This window comes from Ranitomeya imitator, chromosome 3, assembly GCF_032444005.1.
Source record: "Ranitomeya imitator isolate aRanImi1 chromosome 3, aRanImi1.pri, whole genome shotgun sequence".
NCBI lineage: Eukaryota > Metazoa > Chordata > Amphibia > Anura > Dendrobatidae > Ranitomeya > Ranitomeya imitator.
This window is the reverse complement of record NC_091284.1, coordinates 34272565-34299264: the sequence shown is the minus strand read 5'-3', so window position 1 is coordinate 34299264 and position 26700 is coordinate 34272565. Positions and strand designations below refer to the sequence as shown.

Sequence of the window (26700 nt, the reverse complement as noted above, 5' to 3'; positions counted from 1 at the left end):
TCTTGACTTTAGCAAAGCATTTGAGAAAGTATCTCAAACTATCATTATTGAAAAAATGACCAAGTATAAGATTGACAAGGCTATGGTTAGGTGGATTCATAACTGGTTCAGTGATCGTACTCAAAGAGTGGTAATAAATGGTTGCACATCCAACTGCAAAAGTGTTTCAAGTGGGGTACCACAAGGCTCTGGCATGGCCCCAGTGTTATTCAACAATTTTATAAATGATCTTGAAAAGGGAACAGACAGTAAACTAATCAAATTTGCAGACGATGCAAAGCTAGGAGAGATAGCTAACACTAGAGAAGACAGAGAAAGGATTCAGAAGGATCGAAATAAGCTTAAACAATGGGCAGTGACTAATAGAATGGTATTTAACAGGGAGAAATGCAAGATACTAAAACACTAATGAATAATGGTCCATGTTTTCATATACAAGAAATTAATGATGTCTAATACAGCTGCAAAACTTTTTTCCAAAATATTTAAAAATAAAGGTTCAATGAATCGTTTATTCTGATTTTTAAAAAAAAAGCATATTTGGAAACAACAACAAAAACAAAACAAAACAGTACACTAGAATCATTTTGATCTTCATGTTCTCACTTAATATGGATGTATGGGATTCGTGCAAAGGCGGGAAGAGTGAAGCCAGCGCTGATTGGCCACAGGGATTGCGTAACATCATGTGTGTCACGCAATCCCTGGGAGAGCCAGTGCTGAAACCGCTGGAACAGTGTCGGTGGTGAGTAAAGGTGATATGATTCTACAAAGGGCAAACAAGGATTGAGACTAAGTTGTCCAGGTAGTGGACAACCCATTCAATGGATGTCTAGTAGAATTTAAAAAAAGAGAGTAGTATTTACATACTGTGATTCTGTTATATTGATTTTTGCAGTCCTTTTCATAACCACGACTATTAGTATCTAAAAAAAAGGACTGCTTTTTTTCTTTGGGAGAAAGCAGAGCAGAAAAGAAAAATACTCCAAATGAAAACTTAACTTCTGCATTCTTTTGCCATCATCTATATATATAATTGTCTAAGAGGTACTCCCGTCTGTCTGTCCTCAACTTCCGTAACGGAAATCCCGCGTCGCTGATTGGTCTCGGCAGCTGCCTGTCATGGCTGCCGCGACCAATCAGTGACGGGCACAGTCCGATTAGTCCCTCCCCTACACTCACTGCCCGGCGCCTGCTCCATAATCCCCTCCGGTCACCGCTCACACAGGGTTAATGGCAGCGGTAACTGCCTGCGGTGTAACGTGTTGTGAATTCTGCTCTTGGGCTCCCTCCGGTGGTTATGAGTGGTAGTGCTGCGGTAGTTGGATCGCAGCATTTATCAGGTGTATCCATTTTTTGCAATTTGGGCTGGGCTATTTAAGTCCTGCTTTATCCTTTGTCAGTGCCAGTTGTCCATTGTTTTTGGAGGATTCACATCCATACTTGGTCTCTCCTGGTCTGCTGTTCATTTCTTCAAAGATAAGTTGTGGCCTTGTTTTTGCTGTCCACCTGCTGTGGACCTTATAGTCTGTGCATTTTCTTGTTTTGTTTTGTCCAGCTTTGTCTGTGAAGGATTTTTTGCAGCCTAGCTGTGTCTCTGGAGATGCAGATATACCCCCCCATGTCTTTAGTCAGATGTGGTGTTTTGTATTTTCTGTGGTGGATATTTTCTAGTGTTTTAATACTGACCGCATAGTACTCTGTCCTATTCTTCCTTTTTAGCTAGTATGGCCTCCTATGCTAAATCCTGATTTCATGTCTGCGTATGTTATTTCCCTCTCCTCTCACAGTCAATATTTGTGGGCGGCTGTCTATCCTTTGGGGATTTTCTAGTTAATTCTTAGGCTGTGTCGAGGTGTCTAGGGAGTGTTAGGTACCCCCCACGGCTACTTCTAGTTGCGCTGCTAGTTCAGGGTTTGCGGTCAGTAAAGGTACCACCTTCTCCAGAGTCCGTCTCATGCTGCTCCTAGGCCACCAGATCATAACAGTAACGCACTTCGTTACCGCTGCTATTAACCCTGTGAGTCCCCAACTATTTACTATTGATGCTGCCTACGCAGCATCAATAGTAAAAATATGTCATATTAAAAATAATAAAAAAACAAAAAACCTGCGATACTCACCATCCGCCGCCTTTCCAGCTCCTCGGGACGCTCTGGTGACCACTCCATGCAAGCGGCAGGTTCCGGTGGCAAGGATTGTATGCGACAAGGACCTGCCATGATGTCACGGTCATGTGACCACGACATCATCATAGGTCCTGCTCACACCAGCTTTGGGACCGGAATCTGCCGCTTGCAATGGAGCAATCCCGGGAGCGTCCCGAGGAGCGGGAAAGGCGGCGGATGGCGAGTATAGCAGGACTTCAACGGGCTTTCGGAAGGTGAGTATATGGTTATTTTTTATTTTAAGTCTCTACACTACGTGGCTCTGTGCTGTATACTCCGTCGCTGTGCAATATACTACGTGGCTGTGCAATATACTACGTGGCTGGGCAATATACTACGTGGCTGGGCAATATACTACGTGGCTGGGCAATATACTATGTGACTGGGCAATATACTACATGACTGGGCAATATACTACGTCGCTGTGCAATATACTACGTCACTGGGCAATATACTACGTGGCTGGGCAATATACTACGTGGCTGGGCAATATACTACGTGGCTGGGCAATATACTACGTGACTGGGCAATATAGTACGTGACTGGGCAATATACTACGTCACTGGGCAATATACTACGTCGCTGTGCAATATACTATGTGGCTGGGCAATATACTACGTGGCTGGGCAATATACTACGTCGCTGTGCAATATACTACGTGACTGGGCAATATACTACGTGACTGGGCAATATACTATGTGGCTGGGCAATATACTACGTGACTGTGCAATATACTACGTGACTGGGCAATATACTACGTGGCTGGGCAATATACTACGTCGCTGGGCAATATACTACGTGACTGGGCAATATACTACGTCGCTGTGCAATATACTACGTGGCTGGGCAATATACTACGTGGCTGGGCAATATACTACGTGGCTGGGCAATATACTATGTGGCTGGGCAATATACTACGTGACTGGGCAATATACTACGTGACTGGGCAATATAGTACGTGACTGGGCAATATACTATGTGGCTGGGCAATATACTACGTCACTGGGCAATATACTACGTCGCTGTGCAATATACTATGTGGCTGGGCAATATACTACGTGGCTGGGCAATATACTACGTCGCTGTGCAATATACTACGTGACTGGGCAATATACTACGTGACTGGGCAATATACTACGTGGCTGGGCAATATACTACGTGACTGGGCAATATACTACGTCGCTGTGCAATATACTATGTGGCTGGGCAATATACTACGTGGCTGGGCAATATACTACATTGCTGTGCAATATACTACGTGGCTGGGCAATATACTACGTCGCTGGGCAATATACTACGTGGCTGGGCAATATACTACATGGCTGGGCAGTATACTATGTCACTGGGCAATATACTATGTCGCTGTGCAATATACTATGTGGCTGGGCAATATACTACGTCGCTGTGCAATATACTACGTGACTGGCCAATATACTACGTCGATGGGCAACATACTACGTGGCTGGGCCATATACTACGTGGTTGGGCAATATACTACGGGGACATGCATATTCTAGAATACCCGATGCGTTAGAATCGGGCCACCATCTAGTTTTTTCATAATTGAGACCAAAAAGACACAAAAACACCAACTGTGAACACAACCTCATCATGACAGAAAAAAAAGAGAAGCAAAACCAATATCTGAAGTGTACAAATCATGTACACAAGCCCTGGGCAGCAGTGGGAGCTCTCCTGCTGTCCCAGGTGATAAGGAGATGGCTCTCTGCCTGGAATAACAGGAGCAGAGGGTCCTGGGAAGCTGGGCTGCTGCCCTAGGAGTCTTCACACCTGGTGGACAGCAGGGAAGGAGGGAGGCCATGAATGAGGAGTGTGTGATCTCTCCCAGAGAGGAGGGTGTGCACAGAGAACAATGCTCCTCCTCATCCTCCTCACTGCCTGTGCCTAGAGCTGGACTTCCCCCAGTACAGCCACATACAGCAGCGCTAGAGCTAGAAGCACACACACTCGGAGGGTCTCCTCCTTCTCTGGGGTCCCCTGGGATATTGTCCTCCCCTGGTTCCTGCACTCTGTGGACTATAAACTCTCTGTTACCACTGTGGATTTGTTCAGGTAAGAAGATACATTGCATCTAGTTGTGGTCCAGGATGTTGTTTGTTGTTGTCTATGGCTGGTTTATAGTAAAGTATCAGCTCTTCTTGATGGACCAAGGTAACCCCTCATTATTTAGGTGGGGGAACTAAAACTGTTTGTAGAGTTGTGTAATAACTCTCCTTGTATTACATCATATGTTAGTGGTGGTGGCCTGAAATCACTTGGGTACTTTTCCATTTTAAGTTATTTTGTGACCCTGCTGTGTCACTACAGTGGTGGCGGGTGTACTTTTTTGGGGTGTGTGTGTAATCTACCTTTTTTTTTTTTTGCCTTGTTAATTTTTTGCCTTGCTCATGCTTACATGAAGGCTGGGAATAAAAATTGCAATTCTTACATATGTATAGGTTACATAGTTTTTGTTTGGGGTGTGTGTGTTAAAAAAAAAAATATATATATATATATAATTTTTTTTTTTTTTCACGTCACTCATGGACAGTTGAGTCTCTCCTGCTCTATTATGTCTTCACTTTAATAGGTGTCAATTTTTTTAAAATGCCCTTTTTTTTTTTTTTTTAGATCCAGCATTCACTCCATAATGTAGTATAATTGTACCGGTGTAACAGGCCAAAGTAACCCCGTCCCAGATTAACCCCGGGTATAATTTGGCCTAGGCCAGAGTATACCCCGGGGTATAAACTGGCCTAGGCCAAACTATACCCGGGCATAAAATGGCCTAGGCCAAACTATACCCCGGGGTGTAAAATAGCCTAGGCCAAAGTATACCCCTCCAGGCCAGATTATACCCCCCAGGGTAAGCTGAGGGAAAGCTGCTCATTCTTCTAGGTCACAGCTCCCCCTCCCATCGGGCACTGCTCCTTTTCAAGCTCCTCCACCTCTGGTGACGCCAGGGATCTCCCTTTCTAAGCCCCACCCCCTCCCTATAGTCACATGTGACATGAAATCTTCAGCCCTGCTCGGGCCAGCTCGTTGTCTTGGCGCCTTGGATATGCTTGGAAAAGGGCTTTGTATACCTAGGGGGCACTGACGAGCACTGAGGGGTGGGTGGGGAACCCCTTTACTGGTTGCTATGGGATATAGCATGATCACTCTATCCTAGCAACACCTTGGATACGCTTGGAAAAGGGGTTTATCTATCTTGGGGGCCCCATTGCAGCACTGCGGGTGGGTGGGGAAACCTTTTACTGGTTGCTATGGGATTTTACATGACCAATTTATCCTAGCAACGCCTTGTATACGCTTGGAAAAGGGGTTAATCTACCTTGGGGGCACTCTCGCAGCACTTAAGGATAGGTGGTTAACCCCTTAGGTGGTTGCTATGGGATTTTACATGACCACTTTATCCTAGCAACGGCTTGTATACGCTTGGAAAAGGGGTTTATCTACCTTGGGGGCACCCTTGCAGCACTGCGGGTGGGTGGGGAAACCTTTTACTGGTTGCTATGGGATTTTACATGATCACTCTATCCTAGCAACGCCTTGAATACGCTTGAAAAAGGGGTTAATCTACCTTGGGGGCACTCTCGCAGCACTTAAGGATAGGTGGTTAACCCCTTAGGTGGTTGCTATGGGATTTTACATGACCACTTTATCCTAGCAACGGCTTGTATACGCTTGGAAAAGGGGTTTATCTACCTTGGGGGCACCCTTGCAGCACTGCGGGTGGGTGGGGAAACCTTTTACTGGTTGCTATGGGATTTTACATGATCACTCTATCCTAGCAACGCCTTGAATACGCTTGAAAAAGGGGTTAATCTACCTTGGGGGCACTCTCGCAGCACTTAAGGATAGGTGGTTAACCCCTTAGGTGGTTGCTATGGGATTTTACATGACCACTTTATCCTAGCAACGGCTTGTATACGCTTGGAAAAGGGGTTTATCTACCTTGGGGGCACCCTTGCAGCACTGCGGGTGGGTGGGGAAACCTTTTACTGGTTGCTATGGGATTTTACATGATCACTCTATCCTAGCAACGCCTTGAATACGCTTGAAAAAGGGGTTTATCTACCTTGGGGGCACTCTCGCAGCACTTAAGGATAGGTGGTTAACCCCTTAGGTGGTTGCTATGGGATTTTACATGACCACTTTATCCTAGCAACGGCTTGTATACGCTTGGAAAAGGGGTTTATCTACCTTGGGGGCACCCTTGCAGCACTGTGGGGAAGCCGGGGAACCCTTTTACTGGTTGCTATGGGATTTTACATGACCAATTTATCCTAGCAACGCCTTGTATACGCTTGGAAAAAAAACTATACCCCTCCAGGCCAGATTATGTAACTAATCTGGGGTTAAAGTTGCCTAGCCCAATTTATACCTCTCAGCTCATATTATACCCCAATGAAATCATTTGCATTGAGTGATATACACAAGAATTACTTAATGCTTCAACATTTTATTGAGAAACCAAACTGACAATTCTTAAAGAGTACCTCCCACTATACAAAACTTTTGGGAGGGGGGGCAATAATTTCTCATTAGCTATAAGTCACTTATCATGCAATGCAATTATCTGGGGCAACAAATCGCCCAACAGTCATTCTGTGTATTATGACATTTAGTCTAGCATGTCCTTGCTACCAAATTAATGTTTAAAGCTAAACACTGATAACAACATTGAAATGATCGTGCTTATTTTCAAGATACAGTGCATGTTCAGTTGTTGACTGCAGATTGAAGCTTGCAGGATATGTCAACCAATCCATGGAGTCACCGACGTTTGTGTAGATTATTATGTCGCAACTCAACAGATTCGCCGTGGTCATGATCTCTGCATCAGTTGCCCAGACTCCATCACGAGAGATTCCAGAGATGTTCACATATTCATTCACATTTTGGTTCAAGTAGTCCTGTAGTTTTTTTGTCAAGTCAGTTTTCATATGGTGGATGACTTTATCTCTGAGAAGGGAATGGTTGTCCTCTGTTCCTGTCAAGATGTAGCTGATGGCCCGGAAGAAGCAGTTTCCATCACCTTTGGTTTTATATGTACGCCGTGGTTGTTCAAGGTCTCGTCTGCATCCACAGTATACAACCTTACTAAACGTAAGGCCAAGAGTGGTGCTAAGATACTTCCTTCTTGAACTTGGTAGTAGGTTGAAAGCCTTAGTTTGCTTATTTTTCTGTGTGGCAGAGTCACTGGAATAATCATCATCGGATGGTGGAGAAGCCTCTTTATCCTGGTAAATCTTTAGGTTGCTGGTGTGGTATGTGTTGCTTAATATCTTGCCAGTTTTGTTGTTCTTAAGTTTTACTCGTCCCTTGGTCAAGGATTCCACAACTAAATAAGGTCCAATCCAGCGTGGTTCCATCTTTGAACCTATGCGTTGAATACGGCGCTGATTCTTGATATAAACTATGGTACCAGCAGTGATTTCTTTGTTACTTTTGTGTCGGCGATCAAAGGCACACTTCTGGTGTTCTTGAGCAGAGTGGATGTTGGTACTGACGTCTGAGTGCAGCTTTTTAAGAATGCTTGACAGTGTATTTAGCACATCAGGGGTGGCATGATCTGAAATGGGCATGGGATCCACCGTATCATCTTTTGAGGGATTAAGGTCCATGGGAAGCTTGGCCTTCCGTCCATACATGACCTCAAATGGAGTAACCTTGGTTGAAGCATGCACAGATGTGTGATAGGCAAACAGAACACCAGGGATGAATTGATCCCAGTTGTTTCCTTGGTCATTGACAAGCTTACTAAGAGCTTCTTTAAGTGTCCGATTATCACGTTCCCGCTGGCCATTTGTTTGTGGGTGGTATGCAGATGAAATACGGTGATCTGTTTGAAAATGTTCCATCAGGTTGTCAATGATCGAGTTTACAAACTCTCGTCCCTGGTCGCTAATCAGAGTCTCCATACAGCCAAGGCGACAGATAACGGAGTACAAAAAATTTGCCACTGACTTGGCACTCTTATCTGGGACAGCTGTTGCTTCAGTCCATTTGGAGAAATGATCAGTGGCAGCAACTATATATTTGTTGCCATTTGATGTTTCCTGAAGAGGGCCAATCATATCAATCCCAACTAAGCTCCATACTTTTCCAGGCACTGATATACTGTTGAGTGGTGGAGCTTCCTTTGTGATTTTGGGATTTATAACAAAACATTTTTGACAGGCTTTCACATACTGGTGAACGTCATTTTTCATTCCCTTCCAGTAAAACCGGTCAGAGATTTTGGCTAAAGTTTTATCTCTGCCAAAATGGCCCCCAGATATTGGGTTGTCATGACAGGCCTTCAGGATATTTGGCAGTCGACTTTTAGTAAGAACCTCCTTTTCCCTATGATAAACAATTCCTCCTTGGGTTCGATATGGCTTTGCTGTTTGTCTAAACTGGGACTTGGCATTTGCACGTTTCTCAGGAGGTAGATCGTAGGTATACTGAGGGTACCTTTGTTCTGTTGCAGTGTAGAATCTCAAAAGCTGGTCATACAATTGATCTTCCATGGTTGTCAAAATTGGAAAAGATTTGGTGTCATAGAGAGCAGAGAGGTGTCATAGAGAACATACAAAACAAGTTATCATTAACTATGCACTGACAGGACAGCGCCATCTACTGTCAGTTCAGATCTGCACACTTTTCAACAAATAAGCAATAGGGTGAGAAAAACAGTGAAGTGATAACATTATGGCCTAGAGAAATACTATAAAAACTATTTTATACCCCCTGGTATAAAGTTTATCCCCCGGGGGTATACTATGGCCTAAGTCAGCTTTTGAATTTTTGTGCTGTTTCCTTCCTCAGTAAAAGGGTTCCCCGGCTTCCCCACAGTGCTGCAAGGGTGCCCCCAAGGTAGATAAACCCCTTTTCCAAGCGTATACAAGCCGTTGCTAGGATAAAGTGGTCATGTAAAATCCCATAGCAACCACCTAAGGGGTTAACCACCTATCCTTAAGTGCTGCGAGAGTGCCCCCAAGGTAGATAAACCCCTTTTTCAAGCGTATTCAAGGCGTTGCTAGGATAGAGTGATCATGTAAAATCCCATAGCAACCAGTAAAAGGTTTCCCCACCCACCCGCAGTGCTGCAAGGGTGCCCCCAAGGTAGATAAACCCCTTTTCCAAGCGTATACAAGCCGTTGCTAGGATAAAGTGGTCATGTAAAATCCCATAGCAACCACCTAAGGGGTTAACCACCTATCCTTAAGTGCTGCGAGAGTGCCCCCAAGGTAGATAAACCCCTTTTTCAAGCGTATTCAAGGCGTTGCTAGGATAGAGTGATCATGTAAAATCCCATAGCAACCAGTAAAAGGTTTCCCCACCCACCCGCAGTGCTGCAAGGGTGCCCCCAAGGTAGATAAACCCCTTTTCCAAGCGTATACAAGCCGTTGCTAGGATAAAGTGGTCATGTAAAATCCCATAGCAACCACCTAAGGGGTTAACCACCTATCCTTAAGTGCTGCGAGAGTGCCCCCAAGGTAGATTAACCCCTTTTTCAAGCGTATTCAAGGCGTTGCTAGGATAGAGTGATCATGTAAAATCCCATAGCAACCAGTAAAAGGTTTCCCCACCCACCCGCAGTGCTGCAAGGGTGCCCCCAAGGTAGATAAACCCCTTTTCCAAGCGTATACAAGCCGTTGCTAGGATAAAGTGGTCATGTAAAATCCCATAGCAACCACCTAAGGGGTTAACCACCTATCCTTAAGTGCTGCGAGAGTGCCCCCAAGGTAGATTAACCCCTTTTCCAAGCGTATACAAGGCGTTGCTAGGATAAATTGGTCATGTAAAATCCCATAGCAACCAGTAAAAGGTTTCCCCACCCACCCGCAGTGCTGCAATGGTGCCCCCAAGATAGATAAACCCCTTTTCCAAGCGTATCCAAGGTGTTGCTAGGATAGAGTGATCATGCTATATCCCATAGCAACCAGTAAAGGGGTTCCCCACCCACCCCTCAGTGCTCGTCAGTGCCCCCTAGGTATACAAAGCCCTTTTCCAAGCATATCCAAGGCGCCAAGACAACGAGCTGGCCCGAGCAGGGCTGAAGATTTCATGTCACATGTGACTATAGGGAGGGGGTGGGGCTTAGAAAGGGAGATCCCTGGCGTCACCAGAGGTGGAGGAGCTTGAAAAGGAGCAGTGCCCGATGGGAGGGGGAGCTGTTACCTAGAATAATGAGCAGCTTTCCCTCAGCTTACCCTGGGGGGTATAATCTGGCCTGGAGGGGTATACTTTGGCCTAGGCTATTTTATACCCCGGGGTATAGTTTGGCCTAGGCCAAAGTATACCCGGGGTATAATCTAGCCTAGGCCACTTTAACCCCGGGTATAGTCTGGCCTGGGGGTATAATCTGGCCTGTTACACCGGGTTTAGTGTTGTCAGCCCTCAGTGATCTACTCACCTTGTTCTACCTGTTTGTAAAAATTCCTCTCACGCCTACACGGTTTATTAAATTAGTATTTTATTTTACTATGAATGGATTAGTCATTACTTATGGCTACTACATGATTGCCGGTTAGATGGTGATGAATATTCAGCCACTAATGTAGCTGGAGATGATGATAAGCTCCGGGAGTTGGCACATGCCCCATGAGCAGTCTTATCTGGTGGACAGTTGTTTGGATACAATATATACCTTTTTTTGCATTGGAAAAGCCAAAAGGGGGTAAAAATAAATTCAAAAATTGTATTCGAATGTATGTATATATATATATATATATATATATATATATATATATATATATATATATAATTATTTTTTTTTTTTTTTAAATACTATACTCCAAGAAGGACAGCCATGATATGCCATGGACTTCCTTAGCCCCAGCAATAGTTCCCACCCATTATCCCCACAGTCTCCTTATTTGGCAGGATTAATGTTTAGTTGCTCCTGCCAATAAAAGCTTCTTTGAATTGAAATTGAATTAAAAAAATAAAAATATATATTTCTAAGTCTCATATCATGGGGCTAGGATCATAACTTGCCTTTGAAGAGGGGGCGGGGGAGCTAATAGATTCTAAGTGACTTCTTGGACTCCGGGGTCGGATACGATTATGTTTGATATCAACGTTGATAATCGATTGTACTTATAGGTAACTATCCAATCATTACTTTTTTTTTTTTCTTTAAATTAATTTTTTAGAACGTTGGGAGGGATCTAAACTAAGAAGGTATAGAAGTAATGTCTCTACACGTGTCTCGCACATGGATTGTTGTCATTTGCCTCCTTGACCCTACTATAGAAATAGTAAAAAAAAAAAAAAAAGTTCATAGAAACTGCAGACTGTTTCCACAACACTTCTTCAATTCAAAGCCCCCTTTTTTTTATTTGGGTGGGGGGTTTCAGGTGAACTTTCAGTTTTGGTTGCTGTGTACATAACCTCCCCCTCCTCTTGTAATATGACTAATTTCCGAAAAGAGGATATTTTCTCATTTGTCACATTGTCATGGAGAATGAGGACAGGGGAGGGCTGCTCTTCTGTTCTTCTTTTTATTTATATATATACGGTATATACTGTCTGTATACATTCAGTTCTGCACTTTGATAGCAAAGTCTTTGTAGTTTTAAAGACAAAAGAATCTAATTTCGTAGCTGCAGATGTGGGCTTTGATGTGGCCAACCCGCCCCCAGTGTTTAAAGTGCAGGCCTGGCTTTTACATTGAAGTCACCAGACAAATTAATTTCAAGGGGGAGAGAGTTTCAAAGGCCTTTGCTGTACTTCTTTTTTTATTTTTTTTATAACATTACTGATGCATTTGAAATTCTATAGGCTACATGAATTCGAGGTTCTGTTTTTTGGTTTTTTTTTATTCTAATTCTCGTGTAGTGCATTATATTTTTTTATTTTATTTTTTTTTACTTTTGGTGTGAAGAAAACAAAAATGTTGCAGGTTCTTCTGTGTTTCCGGATTAACTCATGAGTTGTAAATAAATACCACAAGAAAAACTTTTTTTTTTTTTTTTAGCTCTTTGGGTGAAGATGTGGAACCACAATGGAAACTTCTAGTTTGCATCAGAAATTAGAACGTTCAAGGCCGCGAATCATAGAGAATAGTGAAGGCGCCTTCTTCTTCTATTTGAAGTGTTTTTTCTGAATCTATTTACGGTATTTTACCTTCTTAGGTAGCGCCATCATATTGTATAGATGCAATCGCTGTCCCCATTGGCGCTCACAATCTAAATACCCTGTTGGTATGTCTTTCGATGGTATGATGAGACCCCCCCCAAACACAGGGAGAACATACCAACTCCATGCAGATTTATTTTTTTGTGTGATTAAAAAAAAAAAAATATATATATATATATATATATATATATATATATATATATATATATATATATATATATATATATACACATTTTTTTTTTCTATTAGGTTTTGGACAAAACTTCAATAATCTTACAAAAATAAAGATATGATTGCTTTAAAATAATTAAAAAAAAAAGCGGGCCAATTGACCCTGGGAAGCTGACCTACTGGTAGAGAGTCGTCAATTATATTTTTGAGAAATCTATTTGCCCTTGGGGCCAACAACGCACACAAAGAAAATACTGTGTCTCACCACAGGTACCATAGCGCAGCACGTGGAACTGAACACTTGGGGAGTCCACACAGGCCCCGGGCACAGGACCTTGCTTTGTGCTCAAAGGCTAAGAAGCTGCTAGATGTCCTGACTTGGTGTGTGTGGTTTTTTGTTTTTCTCCTTTATTTTCCATATTGCACCACTTATCCAGTTAAAGCCCTAGGCTGACTAATGTTTTTGAAGAAGCTGGGTCAGCAATTTTTTTTTTTTTCCTCAATTGTATCTCAGAGGCTTTTGGCTGGGTGCCATGTGATGAATGAAGCGGGTCCGCCTGTGACCTGCTGACTACCATTCACAATGGTGGCGGCCCTGCCCTGTAGCACTGGTGCTCATTGTAAATCTGAGATCATGAATGGGGCGAGGTGTTGCAGGTAATCTGTGTGGATCACATGTTGTGAAATGATCCTGCTGTCTGGCCTGTGTACACAAAGGTGCCAGGTTCAGTCTCGGGGCTCTGTTGTGTAAATCGCCCCCTGCCGGGTCACATTACATCACTGTTTATGGGGCGCACTTTCTTTTTGGATCTGTATTTTTGTATGCACCTAAGTGGGAGATGTAAAATGCACCGATTTGTTATTAAATGTTTCTCTCGATGAAAGGCATGGTGATGGAAGATGCGCCCGATTTTACTAAATTGCCAGAAAAAAAACTAATATAAATTTGCACTATAGTTTACACCACTTTCTGGCGCAAGCTTTAGTATATGTTGGGGTGCACTGACCTCTACAGCCCCTTCAGCTAGGCTTAAATTTTTTTTTTTTTTTTTTTAAGTCCCAATTTGATCTACAGATGACAACATTTAGGTGTAGTAGCACTTTAAAGTGTATAAAAAATATATATGACTATATGAACTTATCCTCAATCCAATGGGTGGGGAAAACCTGGTAATCACTCGGGGTCTGACTGCTTGGAAACCCAATAATCATGAACAAGATTCCAGCAGTCCCATAGTCAATGAATGGAGCTGAGGTCAAGCATGTGCAACTCTATTCACTGGCGGACATGGGCAAAAAAGGGCCCTTGTGCAATAACAGTATATGGGCCCTTTACAGACCGATAGCTCCCCATAATTTACAGTTCCATCTGTTCTTTAGGAGGAATGAGGGGAGGGGAAGGCTCTTACCCCTAAGATCCCTGTGCAGAGGTTACTCTAATAGTATATCCATTCCTGCCTCTGCTACGTACATGGCGGGTGTCTGTAGAGCCGGGATTGTGGGACCACCCAGCTGTCAGAATCCCTTTAATCAGTAATTTATCCCCCTATCCATGTTTTGGGAATAACCCTTTAAGTGTTTACAGCATTTTCACATAGGGTGGGACATTTTGATGCTGGTACCGGTTTCATTTATTCCTTGAGGGGCTTCTAGACTCCCAAATTTTTTTTTGGGGGGGGGAAAAGGCTCTTGAGCTTTTTGATAAATTTTAAGAGTGGATCCAATAGTAGAGTGTATAAAATCTAATCTAAAACCTATCTAAGCATACTTCTCCTTCCCTCTGGATGTGCGGATGATGGCGTCTCGCTCAGTCCAGCCTAATCCCATTACTGTAAGTAGAGCTTTTCCGCCATACAGTGGGGCCGGCCCTCGGAATGGTTAATAGAATCCTGAGATTCTGAATGAGTTTGTTGCTAGGCAGCCGCCATACATGTGTCATCTGGCCAGTAACATGCTTTCCTGGCACGTGAGGCCTGTGTTGTCTTCCACTGCTTCTCTGTTCAGAGCTGACACGATTGGAAGGATTCGTTTCTTATAGCTCTATGCATTCACATGCAGCAGAGCTGAATTTGCACTAGATGAGGTTCTGATGGTGACGAATAACAAATTAAATTTAAAAATAAATAATAAAAATCGATTTTGGGTTTTATGCCTGCATCGGTTCTTCTGTTCTAGTGTCCATTTAGAAACCACAGTCATGTACTTCCTCTATCGCCAGGGGAACACACTTCCGAAATACGTAATCAGTCGTTGGCTACGTAAAGAAGCACAGGAGATAGATAGATAGATAGATAGATAGATATGTGCTTGTAGGAGATGCAAAATATCAGCCATGACTTCTAGGTAAATCTTCATTTACATATGAGGGGACCTATATCCCTGGAGTGATCCCTCTGGCTTTTAAAGGGGCTACTTGTATTCCTGAAAGAATGAATGAACCCCCTTTTCTAGTCAACACAATAGGGGTGGAAATATGGGGTAAAGGCGAGTCGATCACCTAATCCAAAAAGTGAGGTGCGTAGGGATCCAATTTTGCGTTGGCATATTATCGGAACCTGCCAATAGTTCAAAGGACGTCTGTCTACAAAATGTGACGCAAAAACTAAAACTTCAAACCACAGGCTGTCGGGTTAATGATGGGGGGCTGTAGTTTTGCATCAGCTGTTGAGCCACTCTTGGTGTTTATGGGGTAAAGGCGAGTCGATCATCTAATCCAAAAAGTGAGGTGCGTAGGGATCCAATTTTGCGTTGGCATATTATCGAAACATGTACGTTACTCCAATGAAAGTTTAGACTTTTTTTTTATTTTGTGTATTTAATTGAAACAAAACAAAAAAAACCTGTTTTTAAGAAAAATCCTCCCATTGTCCAGAAGAAATGTGAATGAAACCCAGCCGGTGGTGGTTTGTGTAGAAGGGGTGAGATTTTCGCCGGGTCCCTCCCTATGTGTGACATCAATCTCAACACCTCGGGCGCCTTAGTCTCCCTTGGAATAGAGTGAGTCATGTCAGCGCCTGCCCTGCGCTCACAGCTGTCACCTCCAGTGCACTTTCCTTTTTTTTTCTTTTCTGCTTTCTAATAAATGCAGTTTAGGTTGGCAGACTCCATAGTGGTAAGACAAAATGGGAAGGAAAAAAAAATAAACACAAAAAAACAAATTTTACAGTGTGTTTTCTCTTCATCTACAGATCCGATGACTGAGTTTGAAATCCGAAACATGGATCAGGTGGCGCCAGTTTACAACATGCATCGGGGAATACTGAAGGTAAGGTCCATTCTGGTCAGTTTCGGCATACGATGGGGAAAAAAATGTTTCTTTGAAGTTAAATTTAGGCCTGAAACCTATTTACCAAGTTGTATGCCTATTTACCAAGTTGTATGCCTATTTTACCAAGTTTCTGTAACACCAAAAAAAATGAGAGAATAGTTCTGAAACTGCATTTTTATGGGCCTAACCCATCTTTAAAAAAAAAAAAAAGAAAAAACCTCAATAGTCGCCTGCTGAGGCCGCATGTGACTAAATGCCGTCTTGCAGGTCATATTCGCTGTTTAGTATTTCACGTCACACAAAGGGCTTTGTGTGGTCTGGTATTTGTTTGCTAAATTCCGGAATTTCAGGCCACCATTTGACTATGTCCCCTCAGGTGGGGCTGGTCTTATCTGTTCCACAGGCCGCATATTTGCACACAGTATAGTAGTCATCCCCACCCAGTTCTTACACTGCAAGGTATGAGTCACGTCTCCTGCAGCCCAACCTGTTTGAGGCATACACAAATTTTTTTTTTTTTCAAAAATGCAATAAAAACTAATAATATATATTATAATTTTTTTTTATTTTTAAAAGGTTGATCAGAGTGAACATTTTGCAGTTTTCCTTTTTTGACAAGCAATAATCGGAGAAATACAGAATTTTTTTTTGCAATTTTTTTCCTATAAGCTCACTGCAAAGGATGTCTTCTTTTTTTGGAGAATCCTCCCCCATCACCCTTTAATTAGCAGTAATGTACAGTAAAAGTGTTTTGTTTCCCGGCAGCGCCACCACTGGGGAAATTAAGCATTACGCAAATCAATAGAAGACTAGGTCCTTCAGAGAATGAGGCGCTCTCCATTGTTGCTTTCCTCTGAATAATGTATTGGGTTGACTGCCCTAATGGGTTTTTATAAACCTGATCGCCATTTTAAGGCTTTGGTATCTTTCAATCATATGTTAAAATTAAAGATTTTTCTTTTTTTTTTAAAGAAAACTGAGTCCTATCGAGGTTTACATAGAATTGTTTTATCTTGAGGGCAACATGGTTGTTAGAACCAGCAGCAATCATCTGTAGGAAGTGTTGAGTTTCCCTGCAGCGCCTCCGCAGAGCAGATGAGGCAATTACACCACTGCCACTGAAATCGATAAGTCAGTCGGAGAAAGCTTAACTACTCTGGGAATCCTCTTTTGTTAACAAGCGTGAAGACGTGGTCCAGCCGGTCTCACGCGCCTCTCGCCCTCTCCTGATTGTTGACTACGCAGCAGATTTCTCTAGGCGTGTTCCATCTTCTCCTCTGCAGCTAATGACTATAATAATGTGATTAAAAGGTTTTTATTTTTAGCGCTCGTGTAGCTGTAATGAATAGAGCCTTGTTCGTGTGAAGTGTGGGAGCATAGGAATGCATGCTCAGGTGACACAGAGCCGGTTCCTGCCGAGCGGTTGTCAGGAGGACATAATTATAAGTACGGGAGGCGCGCCGTGTGCCGTATTATTTTTATACAAGACACTGCTTATTAGTGCGCCGATTACTGCCAGCTCGAAATCTCTCTGTTTAATGACAGAGTTCTGTGACCACATTGTGTCCCTGGTGCATGGGAATAATCTGGTTATAGGCTTTATTTAAACTTTTTTTTTTTTTTTATATTTCCGATTTTAAAGGATACTTAACATCCATGTTTTAAGAAGGAATTTTTGTGATTACCAATATGGCTGCCAGTATATGTATCTCACATGTCAACAAGTGTTCCTGGTAGTGTTACTACATCTCCTCCTTTTTACATATTGTTCTTTTATATCCACTCTACTCCCGGTTTTCGAATGTCCATGGCTGGCCACAGGGCTGGACTGGCCATCTGGCAATTCTGGCAAATGCCAGAAGGGCCTGTCTGGTCATGGGCCGCCTTGTCTGCTACGTTAACAGAATCCGTATTCTCAAGACACCCATACTGTTAAGAGTTGTGATGGAGCACAAACTTGCTGACTCCGTCACTTACCCTAGCAGGCCACGGGTATCATTAGAATTATTGGTCTTGTAGACAATCTTCCTTTCCTCCCTCCAGGGTAATATTAGTAATATATCGCATCTGGTTCATGGGGATGGGGACAACATGGGCCTGTGTGATTTCACATGCCAGTGCCGAATTTCAGCCTCAGTCTGTAGCTGGCTGGCCATATAACTTTCCTGACCCTGATACACATGTCCACTTGGCTAATCATGCTTGTGTTCCTGATGGAAGAAGGAAGTTAAGCTGCTACCAGACACCTCTGGGAGCAAGTAATCTCCCCCCAGAGAAGACTTATCAACCAGTCAACATCCAACTGTCTGATCTTTATCTCCCTCCCCCCCCCCCCCCTTCAAAAAAAAAAAAACTTGCAGTAGTATGCCTTGCCATAGTCAATAGATTCCCCTCCCCTCCAACACATGAGATGGTCCACATTTCACTTTGTCTAATGGGTACGGTCAACTTTAAAATGCAGAATACCAAGAGCTTAAAAGTGTGCAACCAAGGCATATTACATATTCCGTTTTCTACTTGCAGACCCTATCTGACCAGAGTGTTTGTTTTTTTTACAAAAAAGACCATCAAAATTGTGAACTTCTAGGAAATGTATTGTTCAGAATAAGAGCCACTTAATTCTATGTGGTCCATGTACTGTCCATATCATGCCACCTCTGTTCCAGTTCTATTTCTGCTGATTACCCTCAATCCTGATCTCCTGAGCTGTATGGAAGATGTACAGTAAAGTCATAGATTATCATTTTATGTTTTCATCTTTGCACTTGTAAGTCCCCTGTATTAAGATCCTTCTTTTTGCCTGTTCACAGCGGCAGCTGGCATTTGACAACGTAAACCTGTCGGCATCAATATTCACTGGATTGTACTCCGTGTACGATGCTTACGAAGAAGAGCAGGCCGTGCCTACAGGCTTGGACTCCTTATCTCATGATAAGACATGTAAACCTTTCCCCTTATATTATGTTGCATTTTTCTTAGAGAAACAGTTGCTGCTATGCTCCATTGGGAAACCAATGTTCAATCTAGATGGAACAACAACTCTCCAAAACGCCCTCGAACTATCCAAGACTGGAACATCCCATGCAACATATGGTCCTTTTTGATAGATACAGGGGCTCAGATTGATTCCTATAAGGGGCTGATAAAAAAATATATATACGTTTTTTTTTTTATTTTTGTCCCTCTCCCAAAGTGGTAAATTAGGGCCTGTACTCTGTGCAGCTTTAACGAGATTGTCCACTACTTTATCATTGTTGACCTATCCTTAGAATCGGTCATCAATGTCTGATCGGTCGGGGTCTGGTGTTCTGGTGTTGGTGGCTGGAGCTGCTCCATCTTCTGATGGTGGATGCGGCAGGGTGCTGCACATCTTCCTCCTATTGAGCAGTTCAGGCCGCCGACCTAGAACAGCTGAATGTTCAGGGTCCAACACCCGGCATCCTCGACGACAATCTTAGGGATAGGTCTTCAATGATAAAGTAGAACACAACCTCTTTAAATGTTTGTGGGATGTATCTTCTGTGGCTAAAAACCCCATCTAAGTTCTATGGGGCTTTCAGACTCCCCCAGGAGATGTAATTTCTTCTTCCAATCTATATATATTTTTTTTTTTTTTAAGATGATGAGCCATGAAAGCTGTTGACCCAAGTAAGATATATATCTTGGTACCGTGTTAGCCAGTAGGTAGAAAAATATTTAGAATTGAGAGTCCTCAGTGGTTGACCTGTGTAGTCTCGAAAGCTTGCAATTTCTTACCATCTTTTCAGTTAGCCATTAAAAGGTATCAACCACTGAGGACCTCTCAATTCTAAATATTTTTCAGTTGACCCAAGTAATTCTGTATCAGGTGGAGAGGAGCAAAAAAATTAATACTACCATAGTTCGACATCTACTCTGGTTCTCCGTAGCGGCCGGACCAGGGCACTGTTCACTTCTCCGTCAGCAAACTTTAGGCTTGCATCCTAGATGCCTGTTCTGCTTACGAGACCCTTAAGACAACGTAGGGGAAAAGAGTGGCTGGCTAAAGATTGTCGGCATAGAAGTGAACTATGACGTGGTCCAGCTGCTATGGAGCACTGAATCGGACACTGAAGGGTCGTTCTAGTCTTTTTCTAGTTTGGAGACTGACCTGTGGACAGGCAGCTCTTTCTCCTGTGTGTGTGTATGGCTGACTTAAGATCTTGGCTCTCGATCTTACAGAAAATATTAATACTACTTTCAGATTCCGGAAGCTGCGAATTGCCTCTCTTGACCCCATGCAGCAAGGCCGTAATGAGTCAGGCATTGAAGGCAACCTTCAACGGGTTTACAAAGGAACAGCGGCGGCTCTGTATTCCCAACAGTAAGTAGCAATCAAAAGGACATTTTTAACTTGTTTATTTTTCCCCCTCTCTTTTCTGATAATTCGGTTCTCTCCCAACCAACAGCTGGCATTATTAATCAGATTATTTTTTTTCTTGTGGAAAATCCCCTTCAGCCCTAATATCATTCTAAGAATTAATTCTCTACATTGGCAACACTTGTTCACAACTCTCCTCCTAAATCTTGATGTTACTCCTTCTTTCTCAAATATTTCCAATTTTGGGCTCCTTTTTGACAAGTGATCTCATTGGTATCTGGTCCTGCATACGTCACGGGGGGGGGGACAACATCACAGGAATTTCCAGAGGAATGATGTACGCTGCCGTTGCACAACATCCAAACATTTTCAGATCCTCGACTTCTCTGCCCAACTCTTAGTCATCGCTTCACATTTTTCAGAGAGCACGCTTTGTGCGATTTCACCAGACTAGATCTGTAAACATTAACTTTTATTAACAGAACCATTGACAATAGAGCAATATATTAAGTATTTTAGTATTAGTACGAAGCACCTAACGCAACCAGTATTTTTATTTATTTTTTTAAGATTTACTTAGTAATCTGATAACTTGTTTTGCTGCTGGATCCGCATCGATCACCTTGACCTGTGTGGGAACCTGGCAACAAGTGTTCAATTTCCCTGCAGTGCCTCCGCAGGGGAAATGGAGTATTACACCTTTAGCTTTTTATAATGAATAGCTTATGTATGTAATCACTGGTCATGCTGGCTACGAAGAGTCTTACTCTAGTTACCCAAGTGGAGACCCACCCTTAAAATTGTCTAATTGGGTATTTGAAAATGTGTTTTTTCTTTTCAAGTTAGACACCCGCTTTAATGTTTTGTACTTCCTTCTTCTGTCTAGATCCGTGGTTGTGGAATCAGACTCAAGTGTGCCAGTGGCTCTCATGGGCAGTCACTGAATTTTCCTTGGAAAACTTGAATTTTCAGAAATTTATTATGACCGGACAAGATTTATGCAACCTAGGAAAAGAACGATTTTTAGAGCTGGCCCCGGACTTTGTTGGTGACATTCTCTGGGAGCATCTGGAACAAATGATGAAAGGTAATTAGCAGGCCAGATGTATGAATGCAATGATGGGTCTTCTGGGAACGGCATGGAAATGTTCCTGAGCTATGGAAAGCATTTTCTAATTGCAGATCTCTAACTCGTGGATGCCTATCCAATTCTGTGTAGATGTGCTGGGATAATGTAATGGTTTGAATAGGAATCTCCGGGTCTATAAATCATGTTTTGTTTTTTTTTACTCTTAGAACAAGAAAAGGTTCAGGATCAATATATTGACAGCTCCAGCCACCACACCAGCTCCCAATGGATAAGCAACGACTCGTTAAGTAAGTAACGTTCCTTGTGCTTGGAATCTTAAAAACTGTAGTAATAATCATTTTATTCTTGTAAAATGTATATATTAAAAATAACCTAAAAGTAAAAATCTCAAATGACTCGTGCCAAAAATCGCAGATTGTTGGTTAGTAGCACTGTTGGAGAGATGAATCAGTCAACTAGACTTCTAGCTGGCTTTCCATCCAATTCTTTTAAAATTTTATTATTAGTGAATATATGGTCACCTGTTTTTAATGTTGAGGCGGCTGCCCATAGCTATTTTTCTATTGATGACACAAATAGAAGGTCCTTACAACTGGACTTTTGCTGATCGAACAACCCAACCAGGATGACCTTGCGTAAATTTGTGCTTGAGGAGGGTTCACTGACACCTAATGACTCCTGTGCTCCACCAGATTGATATCAGTTGGGTATTTGGACATTGCCCTTCATTTTATCTTTGAGTGAAGGTTTGATGGCACCATAGCAGTACACGTTATTGAGCCCTTTCAATGGTCCGAGTGTCATCTTATTGATCTCCGCTATAGCCCAATCTCTCCAAACTAAATTGAGGTAGAGCAAGAATTCAGCCTATTACGCTTTTTTTTTCTTCATGGAATTGTGCTTTTCATTTGACTTTTTTTATTGACGTATATCATAATTTTGTCTTGATTAGGATTCAATATGGAGCCTTTGCATTGTGTATCTCAAGTGCACGGTTACCCGAAAACAGAAATGTATAACGACCTTTGTCCAGTGACTCGGGTAACTCAGGTCCCAAGTCTCTTACCAGTGAAGCAAGAGTTTCAGAACTATTCATGCATGAAATCCATGGGAAATAATTACTCCTCTCTGAGCCACGACTATGGTCAAAGTAATATGAATGTTCTGCTGAGCTCTCTAACTTCTGGTAAGTATTCATAAAGATAAGATTTGCATATATATCTTGTCACTTCCACCCCATTTTTTTTTTTTGATTATATATTAATATATATATTTTTTTATTATCTCTAGTAAAATCCATGGACAGGGACTCTGTAGACAGTGGCACAGAAAGCTTTGAAGGCTCAGATTCGATGCTACAGTCATGGACAAGCCAGTCCTCCCTAGTAGACATGCAACGCGTTCCATCCTATGAAAGTTTCGAGGAAGACGCCAGCCAGTCGCTATGTTTAAACAAACCGTCTATGTCCTTTAAAGACTATGTTCAAGACCGAAACGATCCAGTGGAACAGGGAAAACCAGTTATCCCAGCCGCTATTCTAGCTGGTTTCACTGGTAAGATAATGGAGTATATTTTGTACAAACTTACGATAGAAGATCAAATAAGAAAAGTTGATTCTTTGTACGAATAGTAATTATAGTCTCACGTATTTTTGCTTATTCCAACCCTTCCTGTCCTTCAGAGCTTTATATTTGTTGGGAAAGCTCGTGACCAATTACTCAACTTATCCATAGGTCTCCAATTGGCCAACAAAAGTGTGTACTGTTGGCATCCCTTGTTGACTGGTAGCCTTCCGACACAAAATTAGGAAATTTCCCAACTTATAAACCTCTGATGGAAGGCTCACGCGTGGTGTACACAATGCGTTCTTTCATCTTATTTTTACACAAGTTTGAATTTTTAATCTTATTTATTTTATAGGGAGTGGACCAATTCAGCTTTGGCAGTTCTTGTTGGAATTATTGACTGACAAATCGTGTCAGCCCTTTATCAGCTGGACCGGAGACGGATGGGAATTCAAGCTCACTGACCCAGATGAGGTTAGTCTTCTGTCAGTTTTGTCATAATCGCATCCAAGAATCCCAAGTCGCTAGAGGATAGTCCTTTAAAAAGTTAGGTCTTTATTCCATAATATCACAATAAAGTCAAGGAAGTCAAGGCCATGTTTCCGCCATATCTGGTCTTTCTCAAGCCTCAAAATAAAGCAGTTATAATAAATCAATGGTGGTTGGGACTTAGACAGTGCATTAAGTAAGTTTTGCCATTATCGTCCAATTTTAGATATTGGATCAGTAGACTTATTGCTGTAGTATAATAACTCTCTACTAATGTTTAGCTTTTCATAGGCTGGTTAATTCCTAATTTCGTCGGTGGGTGGGGGGGAGTTAGACTGAGAAGAAAAAAATATCCTATTGTAGTTATTCCTATCAATGACATCCATCCAATTATCTCATCTTGGACAAATCGCCCAATATTCTGACCAAGGCTGTGGAGTCTAAGCCAAACCTCCGACTCCTCAATTTCCATGACTCTGACTCAACCAAAATGGACTCCCGACTCCACAACTCCGACTCCACAGCCCTGATTCTCTGACACTATGAATGTGAATTCTGCCACAATCAATATATGTAATTTCAGAAGCAACGGGTACTACGAGAAATCAAAGTTAGTCTTTTTGTTCTTTAAAAAATCCATAGTAACGTGTATATATATTTTTATTTTCAGGTCGCTCGTCGCTGGGGAAAAAGGAAAAACAAACCTAAAATGAACTACGAGAAGCTAAGTAGAGGACTGAGATACTATTATGATAAGAACATTATTCACAAGACGTCAGGAAAACGTTATGTGTACCGATTTGTGTGCGACCTCCACAATTTGTTGGGGTACACGGCGGAGGAACTGCATGCTATGCTCGGCGTCCAGCCTGACACTGATGAATGAATCCAGGAAGATGCTACACCTGAAGCACATAACTGTACTGTGAATATAATGGGATTTCGGGAAGGGTGGGGAACAGAAGACAGAACCCTGGAATGTTTTGGTCCTTATTGGACTGTTTTGAAGAAGGCCGAAATTATGGAGGAGTCTGAAGGGCAACGCGTTTCGAGACCTTTCTAGGAAGTGGTTTTTGTGTTGTACTTTCTTGACTTGGTGCAACAGATGACACTTAAGGGGTCCAGCTCTGAAGAACATTGCACCAGATGATAAACTTTTATTTTTTTTGTGTTTAAAATCCTGTTTTAACACTGAGGGGGAAAAAAGTCGGACTCAAATCTTCTTCAGTCAACTAGATTTAAGGAGACAATTACAGCATATCTCATTTTTTAATTTCTCATTTTTTAAAAAAAAAAAATCTTTGTAAATTGCTAATCCGTCTCAGACTGCACTTTATTATTTCATGCTGCCTGAGTCCATGAGTCTTATGTTTTTAATATGTGGTTGTGATATTTTTATTTTTTATTTTTCTCATACCATTTCAAGCGCATGTAAATAATTTTATCGTGGATTGTAATATTTGCATAATTATTTGTTCCACAAGGGATGTATATATATATTTTTTATTATTTCAGATATAATTTTTTTTATGGCACATAGAATGCGCCTCCTCATTTATTATTATTATTATTCCCCCACCTCATTTCCCTGTAACCCTCTCCTGACTATATAAGCTTTGTGAAACTGCACATTTTTATTTTTATTTTTTTGCCATTCCAATAGTAACATAAGAGTACAACAAGTGGTCCACAGGCTAGTCTTGCCATTGCTTTCTTACAAATCTCAGGAAGTTTTTTTTCGGCTTGCAGAATGGCCGTACGTACTTATTGTAGAGAACATGCTCAGTTTGTAAAAGTTGCAAAAAAGTGGCCCACACTCTCCGATAATGCAAGCCGAGGAGGCACTGAAGCTCTTTGGCGCAGTGCTTACAAGCTCTATAAAAAAAATCAGCTTGTAAGCGCATAGAGCTTGTAAGCACTGCCCTTCTTGCCTGAAGAGACCAGCTGCTGCTGATAGACGTTCACATGAGCAACAAGTTGTAAACTATAAAAAAAATTATTCAGTTCTCGTAAAAGACTGGAAAATTTATAGCAAAGTTGCGCTTTTTGGTTTGTTTGTTTTTTACAAGCATTTTGCAATTTTACCCATTTAAGATTAATTGCATTATTACTGTAGTGTTCCCCATTCTTGTATACTGTATATATTGCTTTTGCTCCTTTTAGTTGTTTTGACATCATCTGATTTTACATTATTTGAATTCTGTGTTTTTTTAATGTTCCTGCCGCCTTTTCATTGGTGTAGAGGAATTTAATGTAGCAGCTATTTTTACTGCAAAATATTTTACTGAATATTGTATTCCCCCCCCCCTTTTTTGTTTTTAAGAAAGGTGTATTTTATATCTAAAGTGCCTTGTAAACTAAAGCTTATATATATTTCTGTATAAAGTTACTAGAGCAGAAGCAATTTGACAGAATTCTAAATAAACTTTTTTTTTTTTTTTGGAAAAGCAACTTTTGTTTTTTTTTTTTTTTTTTGTTTTTTTGGCTGGGGGGGCTTTAATAAAAAAATAAATTTGACGGCTATGGTTCTAGCAAGCAACATTTTGGTCTTAACTATGTGCAAATTCATCTATACTTTACTATGTAAAGTGACAACCCAGTATGATACTCCAGAGCTGCACTCACTATTCTGCTGGTGCAGTTACTGTGTACATACATTACTGATCCTGAGTTACATCCTGTATTATACCCCAGAGCTGCACTCACTATTCTGCTGGTGCAGTCACTGTGTACATACATACATTACTGATCCTGAGTTACATCCTGTATTATACCCCAGAGCTGCACTCACTATTCTGCTGGTGTAGTCACTGGGTACATACATTACATTACTGATCCTGAGTTACATCCTGTATTATACTCCAGAGCTGCACTCACTATTCTGCTGGTGCAGTCACTGTGTATATACATTACATTACTGATCCTGAGTTACATCCTGTATTATACCCCAGAGCTGCACTCACTATTCTGCTGGTGCAGTCACTGTGTACATACATTACTGATCCTGAGTTACATCCTGTATTATACTCCAGAGCTGCACTCACTATTCTGCTGGTGCAGTCACTGTGTACATACATTACATTACTGATCCTGAGTTACATCCTGTATTATACCCCAGAGCTGCACTCACTATTCTGCTGGTGCAGTCACTGTGTACATACATTACATTACTGATCCTGAGTTACATCCTGTATTATACTCCAGAGCTGCACTCACTATTCTGCTGGTGCATTCACTGTGTACAGACGAGAGATGAGCGGTGTTCGAGTCGAACTGTTCACCAATTCAAATTCGAGCTGGTTTGGGCGGTGTTCGTCGAACTCGAACAATTTGCTTAAAATTCGGCTGTTCGAGTTTCTGTTCGATAACTGTTCGTACACCAAAAGCCTAACTTGATTTGCACATTATTAACAATGTTAAACAGTGTTAGACTGCTTCAGTATATAGTGGGTGGTGGATAGATCTGTGCTGAAAT

At 41.8% G+C, this 26700-nt stretch overlaps 1 protein-coding gene across 1 annotated transcript; it reads left to right on the top strand.

The window, feature by feature from the left end:
• Window positions 1–3957: 3957 nt before the first annotated feature.
• LOC138672602 (protein c-ets-2-A-like) lies at window positions 3958–25676 on the top strand. Its single transcript, XM_069760739.1, has 10 exons — window positions 3958–4241; window positions 15662–15738; window positions 18552–18681; window positions 19964–20083; window positions 20967–21167; window positions 21377–21457; window positions 22123–22356; window positions 22461–22724; window positions 23092–23210; window positions 23896–25676. The coding sequence occupies exons 1-10, from the start codon at window positions 3989–3991 to the stop codon at window positions 24109–24111; spliced, it is 1695 nt and encodes a 564-aa protein (XP_069616840.1). The 5' UTR covers window positions 3958–3988; the 3' UTR covers window positions 24112–25676.
• Window positions 25677–26700: the final 1024 nt, after the last annotated feature.

Bases quoted from the DNA above. Each gene is read 5' to 3' on its own strand.
- LOC138672602 (XM_069760739.1), top strand. From the start codon at position 3,989: ATGAATGAGGAGTGTGTGATCTCTCCCAGAGAGGAGGGTGTGCACAGA. The intron at 21,458-22,122 runs GTAAGTAACGTT...TGTCTTGATTAG, and splicing joins GATAAGCAACGACTCGTTAA to GATTCAATATGGAGCCTTTG. The intron at 23,211-23,895 runs GTTAGTCTTCTG...TTTTATTTTCAG, and splicing joins AGCTCACTGACCCAGATGAG to GTCGCTCGTCGCTGGGGAAA.